At 40.4% G+C, this 13,643-nt stretch overlaps 1 protein-coding gene across 1 annotated transcript in view; it reads right to left on the bottom strand.

The window, feature by feature from the left end:
- Positions 1-5,590: 5,590 nt before the first annotated feature.
- LOC147624830 (Tetratricopeptide repeat (TPR)-like superfamily protein) overlaps positions 5,591-13,643 on the bottom strand; it is a 36,778-nt gene continuing 28,725 nt past the window's right edge. Inside the window, exons 8-14 of the mRNA XM_086818055.1 lie at positions 8,679-8,783; positions 8,433-8,539; positions 8,309-8,360; positions 6,451-6,540; positions 6,284-6,368; positions 6,093-6,157; positions 5,591-5,994 (exon numbers count right to left, since the gene is read on the bottom strand). Of these exons, the coding sequence (XP_086674181.1) occupies positions 5,884-5,994; positions 6,093-6,157; positions 6,284-6,368; positions 6,451-6,540; positions 8,309-8,360; positions 8,433-8,539; positions 8,679-8,783 (615 nt within the window). The 3' untranslated portion in view covers positions 5,591-5,883. The remainder of the gene's footprint in view (positions 5,995-6,092; positions 6,158-6,283; positions 6,369-6,450; positions 6,541-8,308; positions 8,361-8,432; positions 8,540-8,678; positions 8,784-13,643) is intronic.

Here is a 13,643-nt window from a genome sequence, read left to right as displayed (position 1 = left end):
GGATGTTTGGTTATGACTATTTTGTGCATATTCTAGACTCATCCAGAACTAAGTGGGATTCCAAGAGAAGAAAGTATTTCTTCTTAGGGTATAGTATGGAGTCAAAGGGTTATCGACTATACAATCCACAAACAAAGAAGATAATAGTCCACCGATGTGTTGTTCGAGGAAAACCTAATTAGGTGGAGGAGAGGGTTCCGTCCACACTATCCTTTAATGAAGATGTAGCCCAATAGACACAACCACCAGTGATAATACCAACTCCATAAGAGCTGGATTCATCTGATGATAAAGAAGAGAAGAATGCAACACCTCATAAGGGGGCCATATCCTAAATTGGCGAAGCAACTCTTAAATAGGAAAGCTTTGTCGGCAATCATAGAAGAGACAATAGCTCTTCACAAATCCAAGAGAATAGAGGAATAGAAGAGCGAATCCTCTCACATTATCAATATGGCCTTGATGGTGGGCTTAGATAATGAAAGTACAGGAGCCAGCCACCAGCCTGGAGGAAGCATTAGTAGATCCAAAAAGCCAATAACAAAATCCCTTAAATTATTACATTTCTTAAGATCTCCACTTAGGTTAAAAGTTGTAATATTTGTATATTGTTCCACAATGTTGGTTTTGTGACAACAGTAAGGTAAGATTTATATTGTTCCATACTGTTTTGACAACCGTAAGTCTCCATCTACAAAAACATTTTTATGCTTACTTTAAGATCCCACATAAGGAAATTCATTACAATATCAAACCGTAGGGGTCTAAGGGTATCCTTTTTTAACACTCCTATTTAAGATGATTAGATGGGTCTATTAAAACCATTACTCCTTTGGTAGGAAGATCCTTGGTAGTTAGATGCACTATATTCTGAAATACTTTCATGAGCAAGAATCTTTCATCGCATCCACATTACCTTAAATTCCTTTTTAAAATGGAACTTTTGAGTAGAGAGGAATTTAGTTTAAAGTTATTTTTATGGAAACAGCCTTAAAGGTCCTTGATTCCCCTTTTAGAAAAAGTAAAAGGGACCACAGTTCACTAACCATAGTATCATGAACACAATCTATTACCCAAAGGAAGAAGGGACTTTAGTTTAAAGTTTTTTTTAGGGAAATGGCCTTCAAGGTCCTTGATTCCCCTTTTAGAAAATAGAGGATTATAGTTAACTAACCATAGTATCATGAACACAGTCTGTTGCTCGAAGGCAGTCTATGATGTTGCATTTACATAAGTTATGTTGCCCAAACGAAGTCTATGGCTAATGTTGCCTTTACATAAATTATTTCTAGTGTAGAAATTCTCTTAGAAGAACCTTCAAAATAGCTATGAGAGTTATTAAGACCAACCACCTCTAAGTATTTGAGTCTATAAGTCATCTCATTCTACCTAAAAGTTTTTTATGTGTTTATTAACCACTCTGTTTAACATGGTTTCACTTGCCCAACTTATCGTCGTAAGACGCTTTGCCATATGTTGTAAGACAAAGCTAGAACACGTAAAGCGGTATTACCCTATGCTTAATGTCAAATAGGGGGATTCTATGGAGTCCATATACATAGTTACTTAAGCCTAGTAATAGAGGCTAGACCATTTTTAAGTTTGGTTGGCCTAGTGTGATGGATGCATGCTAGATAGGTTTGATTATAGGTTCTCCTCTTCCATTAGCTTCTTCTTCTCCCACCTTTTATGAGAGAGTACCATCAAAGAAGGACCATCTCTTTTTGCCTCCATCTAGGCATAGAGAGGTGTCCCTTCACCCCATTGGCAAAGGAGCATTCCAGTGTGACAATAGAGTGAGGACGTGACGAACAAGCTAGCACACCCACATAGGGAAGTTGTAGATTACTGCTCTAAGAAAGACCCAATGACACAATACTTTGGCAATGCTAAGGTAAGCTCTTGACTTGAATAGTGTTTCCTACCTCTCACGATGGAAAAGTTTCTTCTTAATCTATCTTGAGAAGTTAAACACATAATAAATTATTTACACATGTGATATTAATTTACTTGTTTAAATTCTTGATATTCAACCATAGAGATTTATAATATCTCTCAAAATTGAAAGCGCAATTAGATGTAATATTCAAAGGTGCGTCCTCTTTCTTATAGAGACCCAAGCTCATCTCTTAAGTCCTCAAAAGCATTTACTAGCGTTCATTCATTTCTCACACAACAATGATTATGCCATCTTTGCAATTGATACCACCTAATCCAAGTGGCTAATAATTTTTGCTTGTGATGTGAATTTGACACAACCGCTCGGACCGCTTCAGTCCATATTTGCAAAGCATGCAATGCAAAAGCTCACACCACGTTGATTGATATAGGTAGAGCTTGTAACAAGATATTGGATGATGAAGATGAGGACCATGAATATGAACCCCTTCCAAATCATACCGACCTAGACGACTGGATTCACATTCTCGCAACCATGGACACTCTTTCACAAAAGCTTGAGACAAGGTTCACACAATTGGATAGTGCCGAAATCACATCCCTCTTTGTGCTTAACGCATTTAAGACAGAAACAGTGGTGGAATCATCTCGCACCTTAAGTTAGAGTTCCCCCAAAAAGACTATCTAGCTGCATAGCCTGCGTTGGTTGACATCGGGACTAGCCACAACGTGTTGCTTGGACCTCATTAGGCCATCCAACCCTCGAACCATATCCATAGTAACCATTACAGTGGTAAATAATTTCCAATCTATGAACGTTGATTGTTTTGAAATATAGTTTCTAATTGGATCTAAACTTGTGTCGTACAATTTTCATTGGATGCCAGGGTACGTTGGATCCCTGGTACGTTAAAAGAGAGCATCATCCTCAAGGGGATGGATCGAAGCCATGGATTTCATCATCAGAGCTGAGAGGGACTACAATGCTCGAGCTTCCCTTTGGAACGGTTATCGTAACCTTGGTGGATGAGGACAATCCAAACCTATCAACATCCCAAGCCTCATCCTCCTCCACTTATGAGTCACCACCTTAGGTAAACACTACACAACACTCTTGTCTCAACGCATCGGCTATCCCCTCAAACCATTTTTGAGATCCTAAACCTCATCGACGAAGATGAAGACCAACTCAAAAACGTCAATCTCAACAACCCTTTAGAAAGAAAGAATGTGTACGCAAGAGCTAGCTAAGGAAAGTACAACGCCCCCATGGCAGCCACCATGTAACAGAAGCCCAACCATGAGCGCATACCTGCCAAAGCGGGCACCCCAAGAAACAAAGTTTTACCCAAATCCTAAGCCTCGTTGGATCCCCATCAAGTTGTTAGATGCCAGGGCTTCTACAAAAAGGAAACCTGTCCATCTGGGTCCCAAAAACCTTGCCTTGTATGCGCCTCGTGTCATGACACCAACTCGCAAGCTAGAATAGGAAAGACACAGCTTAATCAAGCATACCAAACAAAGCGTGCCCGCGGTGGCATCTAGGCTTTCGTCATGGATGGGCAATCGACTCTTTGCCTTCGCTCAGTGAGGCTACATGGCAACCCGAAACCTTAACACCTCATTGTACATATATAATGTAGCGCTTCCTATTAATTGTACATACACATATCCAAGAATGATAAAAAAAAAACTTGAAACCTAAAACAAAACTAAAAATCGATTAAAAAATAAAAACACTCACACGCTCCTACGAGCACACAGTGCATACACACACCCCCACTCACCAGCATGTGCATCCACACATACACACATGCACACTCTAAGCATCCCTCTATAAACTACCCTTCTTTAGGCCTTTTTAATTTTTGTCTCCCTTAGATCCTTTAAAGTTCTTCCCCTAAATTTTTGAAACACCTCCCTTTCCTAGGAGAAAATTCCACAACCAGATACAGACCCAAAAAAAAAAAAGAACACTTCAAAAAGAAATGTTGGCTTATGTCACCACATCATCACATTAGTTCACATCACCACATCATAACATACACTCACGTTGCAACGTCATCACCTTAAAAGAAAAACCTTTAAAAAGAAATAAAAATCTTGGTTCACCACATCATCACATTGGCTCCCATTGCCACATCATCACCCATCAAAAATAAATTAAAAAATATTTGTTCACGTAGCCACATCAGCACAAAGGCTCATGTTGCCATGTCATCACCCGAAACAAAAAAACTCTTTAAAAAACTATTTCAAATCTATTACTAATCTTAAAGCGACTATGTACACTAAGTCCGTAGACTTTTCCTATTTGATATTAAGCTCATGGTAAGGCCACTTTATATGTTCCAACGTCAGGGTACAAAAGGTAGCCCATTCACACGCGGGCAAGATAGCAAAGCACTTTTCAATAGGTTAGGCAAGCGAAACCATCATAACCAACGGAGTGGCTAACAATTTACATATGGTATGAGTTAAAGAAGACCTAATAAATTACTAAAAATAACATAAAAATGGCATTGTAGTGTTACCTTCAAGGAGATGTGTATAAAAAATTGTCTTTAGTTATTAGAAGGTACATACCAATAGCCTAAATACATGTAAAATAATTTCTGTATTGCATTTGTAGTGTGCTTAAAAAATATTTAAGGTACTTTCAATGTAAAATTTGTAAATTATAACTTTTTAACAAAAAGAACCTAAATGATAACCATGAAAGACTATGTTTTTATTTTTATTTTTTGCATTTTTGTTATGCTTCTATTCTTATAGTCCATGACCAACCAAATTTTTAAATATTAATCCTCTCTTCTTCTTCTTCTTCTTTAGGGGGGATTATTATTACATAAAGAATGTCATGAAGTTATCAAGATTTTTCACTTTAGAATTATTATTCATGATAAGCCCCATTGAACACTCAAATGGATTTCACCAATAGTCATCAACCACAAGATTCAGAAGAAAAACAAGAAAGAACCACTCACTAGTACAGTTAACTAGCGTGCTGTTCTCACCCCACCCTTCATGGTGTGTCAACTGGCGTGTGCTCTCTCCCACCTTCATGGTGTGGCAGAAGATCTAGTTTTTGGAAATAACATCTATAAAGCCGGTGACAACTTCGCAAAGGCAGTTTGCTCTATACAGCACCCCAACCACCTTTCAATGAATCATCAACAACCCAACTGAATCATCACGTAGGTCTTCCACAAGTTTGTCAGTGACATTCTGTAGTTTTCTTCAATGGCTTCTTGTGGTCTAATGGGATCCAATGGCCAAAAGACTAAAAGGTGCATCTAGAGGTAGCCAGCTAAGAGTGAAAAGACTAAGTTTCAAGGGGCATTAAATTCGGACATTCAAATTTTATTTTGCCATGATTCATTTATTGTTTTACTTTTGAAACACCCTCTCCTTCCTACAATCAAGGTGTGTCAAGGTGTGTACACAGCAAGAGGTAATGCCGGCCAAGATTTGACACCACTTTAGATGGAATGTTCTGAGTCTTTTGTCACCTTGCTAACTGCTATTTCATGTGATAATACACTCACGCATGGCATGCATAGTAACATTTCTTTTTAATAGGCCTGGTCATCCTGTCATTACATCAAGAAACATCTTAAGTAAAAAAACCCTTCTTCTTATAATATGTCCATGCGAGTAAGACGAAATCAGCCTTCAATGTTGAGGAGGATGATGATGACCCTTACAATGGACACTTTCCAAGAATACCCACCAACACATCCAGCCTCATACACAATGGCCAAGTATTTACAGGCTTTGATCCAACTACTTCTGACACAACAAACCCTATCTTTGCAGGCTGGCCTTTTCATATCAGTTTTTACACACGTGTCCCTTGTACATGGCAAAGAAGGCAACAAGGAGTTGCCTTACCTACTAGAGAGGCATAGAACCAAACCTATACGGTTGTTATATGTGGGTATTGCTGTCTTACTGCTAGTAATACAATTTTCATACCATAGTTTACGACTGTAATGTTGAAATGGATTTAACATAGCCTTGTATTATAGAGCCAACTTGCATGGCTGCACTCTGCGCTTTATCTGGACTTCCGGTCTTATTGTGAAACTCCTCCTGGAGAAAGATCATGTCATACTTTGTATTGCCCAGAAACAAGCACTCTTAAAGCTTCAGAATATTCTTAAATCGATGTTACAGTAGAGGAGTTATACCATGAGTTTCCAAGTAAAAGGAGATCCATGGAATGTCATGGTGCGTCGCTTCAACACCTCAGAGACTGAAAATCATCTTTAAAGAATTAGTATCGTAGAGACTAAGGATCACAACTCTCATCTCGGCAAGTTCTTAAAACAAAACACCACTATGAGCTCCCAAAAAGCACTAAGCTTTTTGAAAGGATCACCTTCTTGGAAATGACCCGAGCGAAGAGATACAATACACCAGAGCTCTTCAAAAACATCCAACTGTTCATCTGATGCTCCGATTACCTAATTTCAACAAAATCATCTTTTGAAATCCACACATATAAAGTTACCAAAGTTGAAATAATTATGATCCTCATCGCCATACTTTGAGCTGATCGGTGTTGAATAAAGGACCCATAACATCGAAGGCCTGCTTGGAATTTCCCCTTCCATATTCATACAAGCCCTCGGCAAGCTGCAAAAGTGATTCCAACCAAGATAAACAAAGTCCACGACTAACATAACCCCCAATCTGAGGACTCTCTCTCTCTCTCTCTCTCTCTCTCTCTCTCTCTCGTCCCACAAGTGGGATTCAAGGATCAGATTAGTGGATCACAGCTGCAGATTTCAGACCTGTTTCAAATACAGCAGAAGCCACCAGGGGCTTAGGCACTGCTTTTGGACAGAAATATCCGGGATAGAGATCTGTGTGTGTTGTTTTCCATTTGTTTTACTTACACTCTATTGTATGAGGGTGTATTAGACACCTCCCTCAAAACTTCACATGTTACTTTTGGCAATCCATTGTTTTAAAATTTGGAAACTAGCCTCAAGTTTCTCTATTTTTACCGTCAAACACATGGGCAGACCAAGATAACTAATTTTAACACTCTTATATTAACAGCTTATATTAGGGAGCTGAAAACCTTTTGAAAATTCAAAAAAAGTTGGTTGTTTAAAATGTCTACAACAATGATACAACAAACCAAAAACTATTTGGGTTGTTAAACTTGTCTAAAACCCTTGAGATGGAGGAAAGTGATGCAGTACTTGAGTCAAAACTTTTTCTTTTCCACAAACGTGACCACCAGAAGTGGTCATTTTACCAGATAAATACTTGCAGAAATTCAAAGATTCTTGTGCTTCAAATACGTGGGTGGGATGAAAATTTTATGACAAATCCTCCCACTATCCTCAGGGCCTATTATCAGGCATTTCAACTAAACCCGGACTGCAGTTGAAAAGAAGTTGACAGTTGTCACACCTCATCCAAATCCTTGTTAAAATTTACTTAACAAAATAAATTTTGAGTTTCCCATTGAGACTGGCTATGATGAAGTCATTCTTGGAAAGAACTTACCCATATTGAATAGATTAGAGGACCCTACTGCAAGTTATAAACTTGATTGTGCACTCCCACAATATATAATGCTTGAGCATCTATGGTGGTAACTTGTGTATCAGATCAAGCAAGAAAAGATCGATGCCTTGGAGCATGGCCTAGACCAATGGAGGTAATATAGTTACAATCAATAAGATGGCATGATTTGAGACCACTAGGTTGAGTCTAGGTGAAAGGTCTTGCAAGACGGTCTTGAAGTGCTCTGTTGCAAGATTTCTTTGCATATTTTACGGTTAGACTTGAAGAATGATCTAGGGGACCTTTCTGTTGACCCCAAACTTATAAGAGAAACCCTACAACTTGAAAGTTGAGGGTAAAAAAATTTGTCACAAATTGTCAAAAAAAAAAAGCTGAAATTTATGGAGCATCTTTTCATAGCATAGTTTGCATCAAATGGCATACAAGAGCAAACTGTGTCCTCACATTAGTCTACACGTGTCCCCTACTTTGTCAATCCACCTTACAGTTGCCTCTACACTTGTCGTCTCAGCCTTTCTCCACTTGAAAGCCTTGATTCCATTAATTAGAGCCTTTCTCTCATTTTTAAGTCTGTCTCTTGCTGTAGATTAGACCCCACCTTGTTCAAACTTTAATCACTGAGCCTCTACAGCATACTGAAAGTTGCAACACATTGATCCAGATACTCTTCCCATTCTATAGCTATGTTTTCAAAGGCTGAACTTAATCCAAACTATTACTGCTACCCTTGTCATGAGGAGAAACGGATTAGTTCTTGAACTACAATGATGGCTCTTGCTTTTCAATTTCAAGTAGGGCACTTGTGTTCAAAGATGAGAAACGTATAAGAAGAACTGAGTCTATAAGAGTAGTAAGAACATACCTTCAAAAACATTGCCAGACTTTCTTTTTCCTTATGCTCTAAGGAGTGAACTCTGTAAAAAAAGTCAGCAGCTCAAAAAAGAGTTCATAAAAAGAAAACGTATTAAAATATAGGCATGCCTCACCTATGCTCAAGCTGTTTTAGAAAAGCATATGATTTACTTGATTGACCCACATAAGCTAGTGCCCAAATCGCCAATAGGTCCAGAAGCCGCTCCTTGTGCCACAATGGCTGCTCATTACATCAAACACATAGGGAACACCATTAAGTAAGCTTGATGGATCTTGTTCCTTACCAGAACTTGATCTTTAGTGTTCTTTCTACATAGTTCCCAATACAATGCACTGTGGTTTGTAGAATGTGGCCTTACTGTATCATAAAGCTGCTGAGCAACTAGCAATATACGCTCTTGTACAGAGTCTGCATAGCCCCGCAGCTCAAGACGTAAAAGAAGGCCAAGAGCATTCAGTGATACCTGTCATGAAGCCACAAGAGAAACAAGTGTCGTTTGTACAAGGCAGCCAAGCTTTGATACAATTAATCATAAGCTTGTACTTAGAGAGAAGAACATGTACTGCAGCTCCTATTATATTGACAATCTCAGGTCAAAGGTCACAACCCAGTTAGCTGAAGCATAAGTAGTCTGATTGGGAAGTTAGCACCAGAGAACTTGTTGAAGGATATGCTTGTCATGTGCATGCCACAATGGACATGACTAAGATTTATTATGGATTTTGGAGGCTCGGGAGGGACAGGAGCAAGTCCAAGGGGGCTGGACAGCAGTCGGCCAAGTGGACAGGCCACATCTGCGGGAAGTCAGCAGCTTGTTAATGATTATTTATTGTCTTTGACAAGTGTGCATATATAAGGCAAAGGCATGGTGTTGTATAATTTATCTAGTTCCCCTTTTGGGATAGATCAAAGACTAGCATAAATGTAGGACTTTTCCATAGTCAAGTCTCCTTTTAGGTGTGCCTCAGGCCACCGGATTTGCAGTCATACATACACTTTTGATAACATGAATATATTGTATATTAGGTGAAAACTCTCTGTTTTTCTCTCTTCTCTCCATCTATCTTCCGCATGATTGCATCAGTGTTCCTGTGTGAAAAGTGTTTAGGGCTGAAAGAACAGAGCTTCCATGTGACAGTGCTGCTTCTGTTGAGATCCATGGCACTATGGAATCTTCCATATGCTACACGAGGCTCTGATTTTGCCAATTTCGGCCCAGTCCCTAAAATTAATTCAACCTCTTCTTCATGTAACTAGAATGGAAAAGGTATATGGTAGATAGCAAAGAGAAGGTAGAGAAGAGGAGAAAGGATAGCATTATCATCCCTACTTACATACACATTTCACATCATTCCTCATCATTTCACATCATTCCACATCATTTCTCATTATTCCACATTTTTCCACATCAATTCAGATCACATCATTCCACATGAATTCACATCATTCCACATTCATTCACATCATCCTACATCATTATATTGGAAAAGCCCCAATTTTTTCCCAAGTTGCAGGAGCTGATTTTAACAAAATTGTTGTCGTGTTAATTTTGAAAATGCTGAAATACCCGAAATATTGTGGCGATGTTGTGGACGGCTAGAATCACAGAGGCTGGAGGACGCAACAGTAAGAAAACACACAAGTTGAGCTATAAATGGTGGTGCCGCCGGGAGGAAGGCTGAGCAACGGGCAAACTCGGCTCTAGGCAAGCAGGCGGAGAAGCCGGGAGGGGCAGTGCAGCCACAGTGGCGCTGGCCGGGAGGGACAGTGGCAAAACTACTGATGAGCACCGGCAAAAGTGGTTGCCCATGCAGTCGCGACACCTGCTGGTTGGGTGGCAAAGGAAAATCCAGTGGCGGCGGTGACAGAGGACCCTCTACACTCGATCCGACGGCCCAGTGGCAGTGGCCTGCGCTGGGCAATGGCGCACGGCAGTCTCCGGCGATGGCTGGCGGAAATCCTGGTGGGTGGCGGCTGCATTTTCAAAGCAAAGGCCGTGGTCAGTGGTGGCGATGTGCAGAGGTGGCGATGTGCAGAGCATAGTTTTTCCATACGGCAACCATACGGCAAACGCATACGAGTATGGAAGTACGAAAAAAGTACGGCTCACACCCCCAAGAAATTCCATACATTGGATACCATACGGCACCCTAAATTTCAGGGAAAAAACATGCTACATATGACACAAAAAACCAAAGAAACTTGAAACTGCAAAGATTTTGGGATTAGAAAATCCATAAATGATGTAGAGCCAGAATCCAAACTCCGGACTTTATATTACTCTAACTTGTTTGCATCATACATGTATGATCAATGATGTATCATGTAACATGTTACATAAGTAGGTACTAGGGACTAGGGAGTGTGGAGTGGGCAAATGCCAAAACCTGTCACCTGTAGGCATAGTTTTTTCATACGACAACCATACGACATACGTGTATGAGTCTGGAACTATGAAATAAGTATGGTTCAAACCTTGGAGAAATTCCATACGTGGGATTTCATGCTTGATTCTTAAATTAAAGGGTAGACATGCCATTTTCAAAGAAGTGAACCATGAGAGACTTAAAATATGTGAAAACCATGATAGATGGTCTATCATGGTTTTCACAAATTGACCATGTTTCACCCGTCATGACTTTCACACATTGACAATTAATCTCTATGTCTAGAAAAGATGCAAAACATTTTCTTTTTTGGCACGAGTATGAAAAGTTTTTCCATACGTGACCATACGCATACGGGTATAGAAGTATGGAATATTTTCCAAACGAGTGTGAAAAAAACTATGGTGCAGAGAGGCAGCAAACACGGCTCCAAGAGGTGGAAGCAAAGCGGGCTAACACAGCAAAGCACACACAAAAATGCGAGGTGAAAGGGGTTGAACTTGAAAACACGTGTCTGATACCATTTGTGGGATCTTCAATATGTAGGTGACAGCCTGAAGCTATGGGGGATGGAAGATTGCATTGTACTTGGTGAAGCTTAACACAATCCTATCAATCTAATCACGCATTATTGAGTCGTGCAAAATAATCTCTCTCTAAGAGCCTTGTTCTCTCTCTCTCTCTGTTCTCTCTCTCTCTCTCTCTCTCTCTCTCTCTCTCTCTCTATATATATATATATATATATATAGAGAGAGAGAGAGAGAGAGAGAACAAGGCTCTTAGATATATATATATATATATATATAGAGAGAGAGAGAGAGAGAGAACAAGGCTCTTAGAGAGAGTATTTTGCACGACTCAATAATGCGTGATTAGATTGATATATATATATATATATATATATATAGAGAGAGAGAGAGAGAGAGAGAGAGAAATAGAGGCTTTGCACCACTCAATAATGCGTGATTAGATTAATATGATTGTGATAAGCTTCACCGAGTACAATGCTTTTATAGCCTTTAAGGTTCCTCTGAGTGACATCACAGCTTATGTCAAACAAGTATACAATATCTAGATATTATTCCACTAAAAGAGTGGGTTCACACACTCCTCACTTACTCTCGTGAGTGAGTTCACACACACATACAAGGGCGGTTCACACACACACAAATAGGGGTACACGTACATGATGGATACACGCAGACTCCGAAATAGCCAACAATAGGCCAGGGCACTTTTTAACAATGTCAATCAGAAGATCCTTTCTCCGTGAGAACATGCTCTTAATGAGTTGTGTAAGTGGCTATAAGTCACATCTTATCTTGTACTTGGTTATCACTCATTCTAGACAGAACACCATCATCTTCGTTTTGTGTGCGAAGGAGAGCTCTCTCTCTCTCTCACTTTGTTTGTACAACGCAAGCGTGTGCTTTTAGCAACTCTCCACACCCCAAATAATGGTATCAGAGCACGCTCGATTGCTGCCCAGCTCCGCCGCCATCCATTGCTTCTCCTGCTACTCCTTGCTGGTGTACACCACCTTCCGCATCAGTTGGCCACCGCCCATCGTTGTTGTGAGCTGCCACCACCTACCAATGCTACTTTTGCTGCTATGTGTAGCTGCTCTTTGCCGCCCAAAGCCAGCACAACACCGCCAGCGTTGCCTAACACACACCTACCTCAATCTGCCAACGCCGCCCGTCACCTCTGGTTGCCACCAGCTTCCACGTCAGCAAGTCGACATCATTACCTTCATCGGCATCGATTCGTCATCATCGGCCAATCTTGCCAGTGAAGCTTTCTACTCTCTACACTCAGTCCACTTACAATACATTTGCAAGTATTCTGTCATCAATGGGTCACTCGGCAGCTTTATTGGTTGCATTATGTGGGCAATAAACTTGCAGTGTATTGGTTAGGTTACATTGGGTGTGGGTCAAAAAATTTATTTGCACATAAAAATGGTCGGAAATTGTGTGTTTGGGATGCTTGCCACCAAGGACAAGCTGGTCAGAAATTGTGTTTGGGACGCTGGACGGGACCAACCACCAGTTGTGGTCCTATATGATGAGGCATGTTTTGGTTGCAAAGGGGTTTTGGAATGTGGTTAGTGGGATTGAGGCACGCCCTGCCTCACCAGCAAACCAGCAGGGAGCTATAGGTGCATTGGAGGGAGATTTTGCGTCCACTATGGCTACAGATCCAACACCTCCTCCTACTACAAAGCAAGCGAGATGGGATGGTAGAGATGCAAATGAACATGCTTTGATTTCATTTGTCAAGGAAGAGACATGTGTCCTACTCAATAAAGGAGTTGTGATTTTACTATCATGTAGTGTATCAACAACCATCTCAACATCCTTTTGGACTCCTGAATGGCTGTCCGTTCCTCATTCACTACAACATCCTCTTCAATGGACCGATCTATGGGCTATAACATGGACTGATTTTCAGCCAATGTTACTCCGGGTTGATTTGCAGCTGTTAGGTGCTGAGTTTCAGCACCCTGTTGAGCACTTGATTGCACCATAAATGTGCCCCAACTTGTACAAAGGTAGAAGTGAATCAAATGTCTTGTAAGCATGAAAGTATGGGCTGAACTGAGTTTTCCACAAAAACATCTCTACTCACCAAAATCCACTTTGTGGCCGGATGGTAGAATCTATACCCCTTAATTTCCAAACTGTATCCCACAAATATACATTTAAGTGCCTTATCATCCATGTTACAGCATTGTTGCTTAGGCACAAGAGCATAAGCAAGACAACCAAAAACACACAAACGCGCCAGAGAAGGCTTCTTGCCATTCCAAGCTTCGTAAGATGTAATGCTCTCAAAGGCATTGGTAGGGTATCTGTTCAGCACATACGTTGGGATTCGGAGTCGTATGTGTGTGTGTCCATCTCCTCTGTCCACCTTGTGTGGACACCAATGTA

The sequence above is a fragment of the Cibotium barometz genome, chromosome 24 (genome assembly GCF_041138505.1).
Source record: "Cibotium barometz isolate CiBa-2024 chromosome 24, ASM4113850v1, whole genome shotgun sequence".
In the NCBI taxonomy this organism is placed as follows: Eukaryota; Viridiplantae; Streptophyta; class Polypodiopsida; order Cyatheales; family Cibotiaceae; genus Cibotium; species Cibotium barometz.
This window is presented reverse-complemented; position numbering and strand designations above follow the sequence as displayed.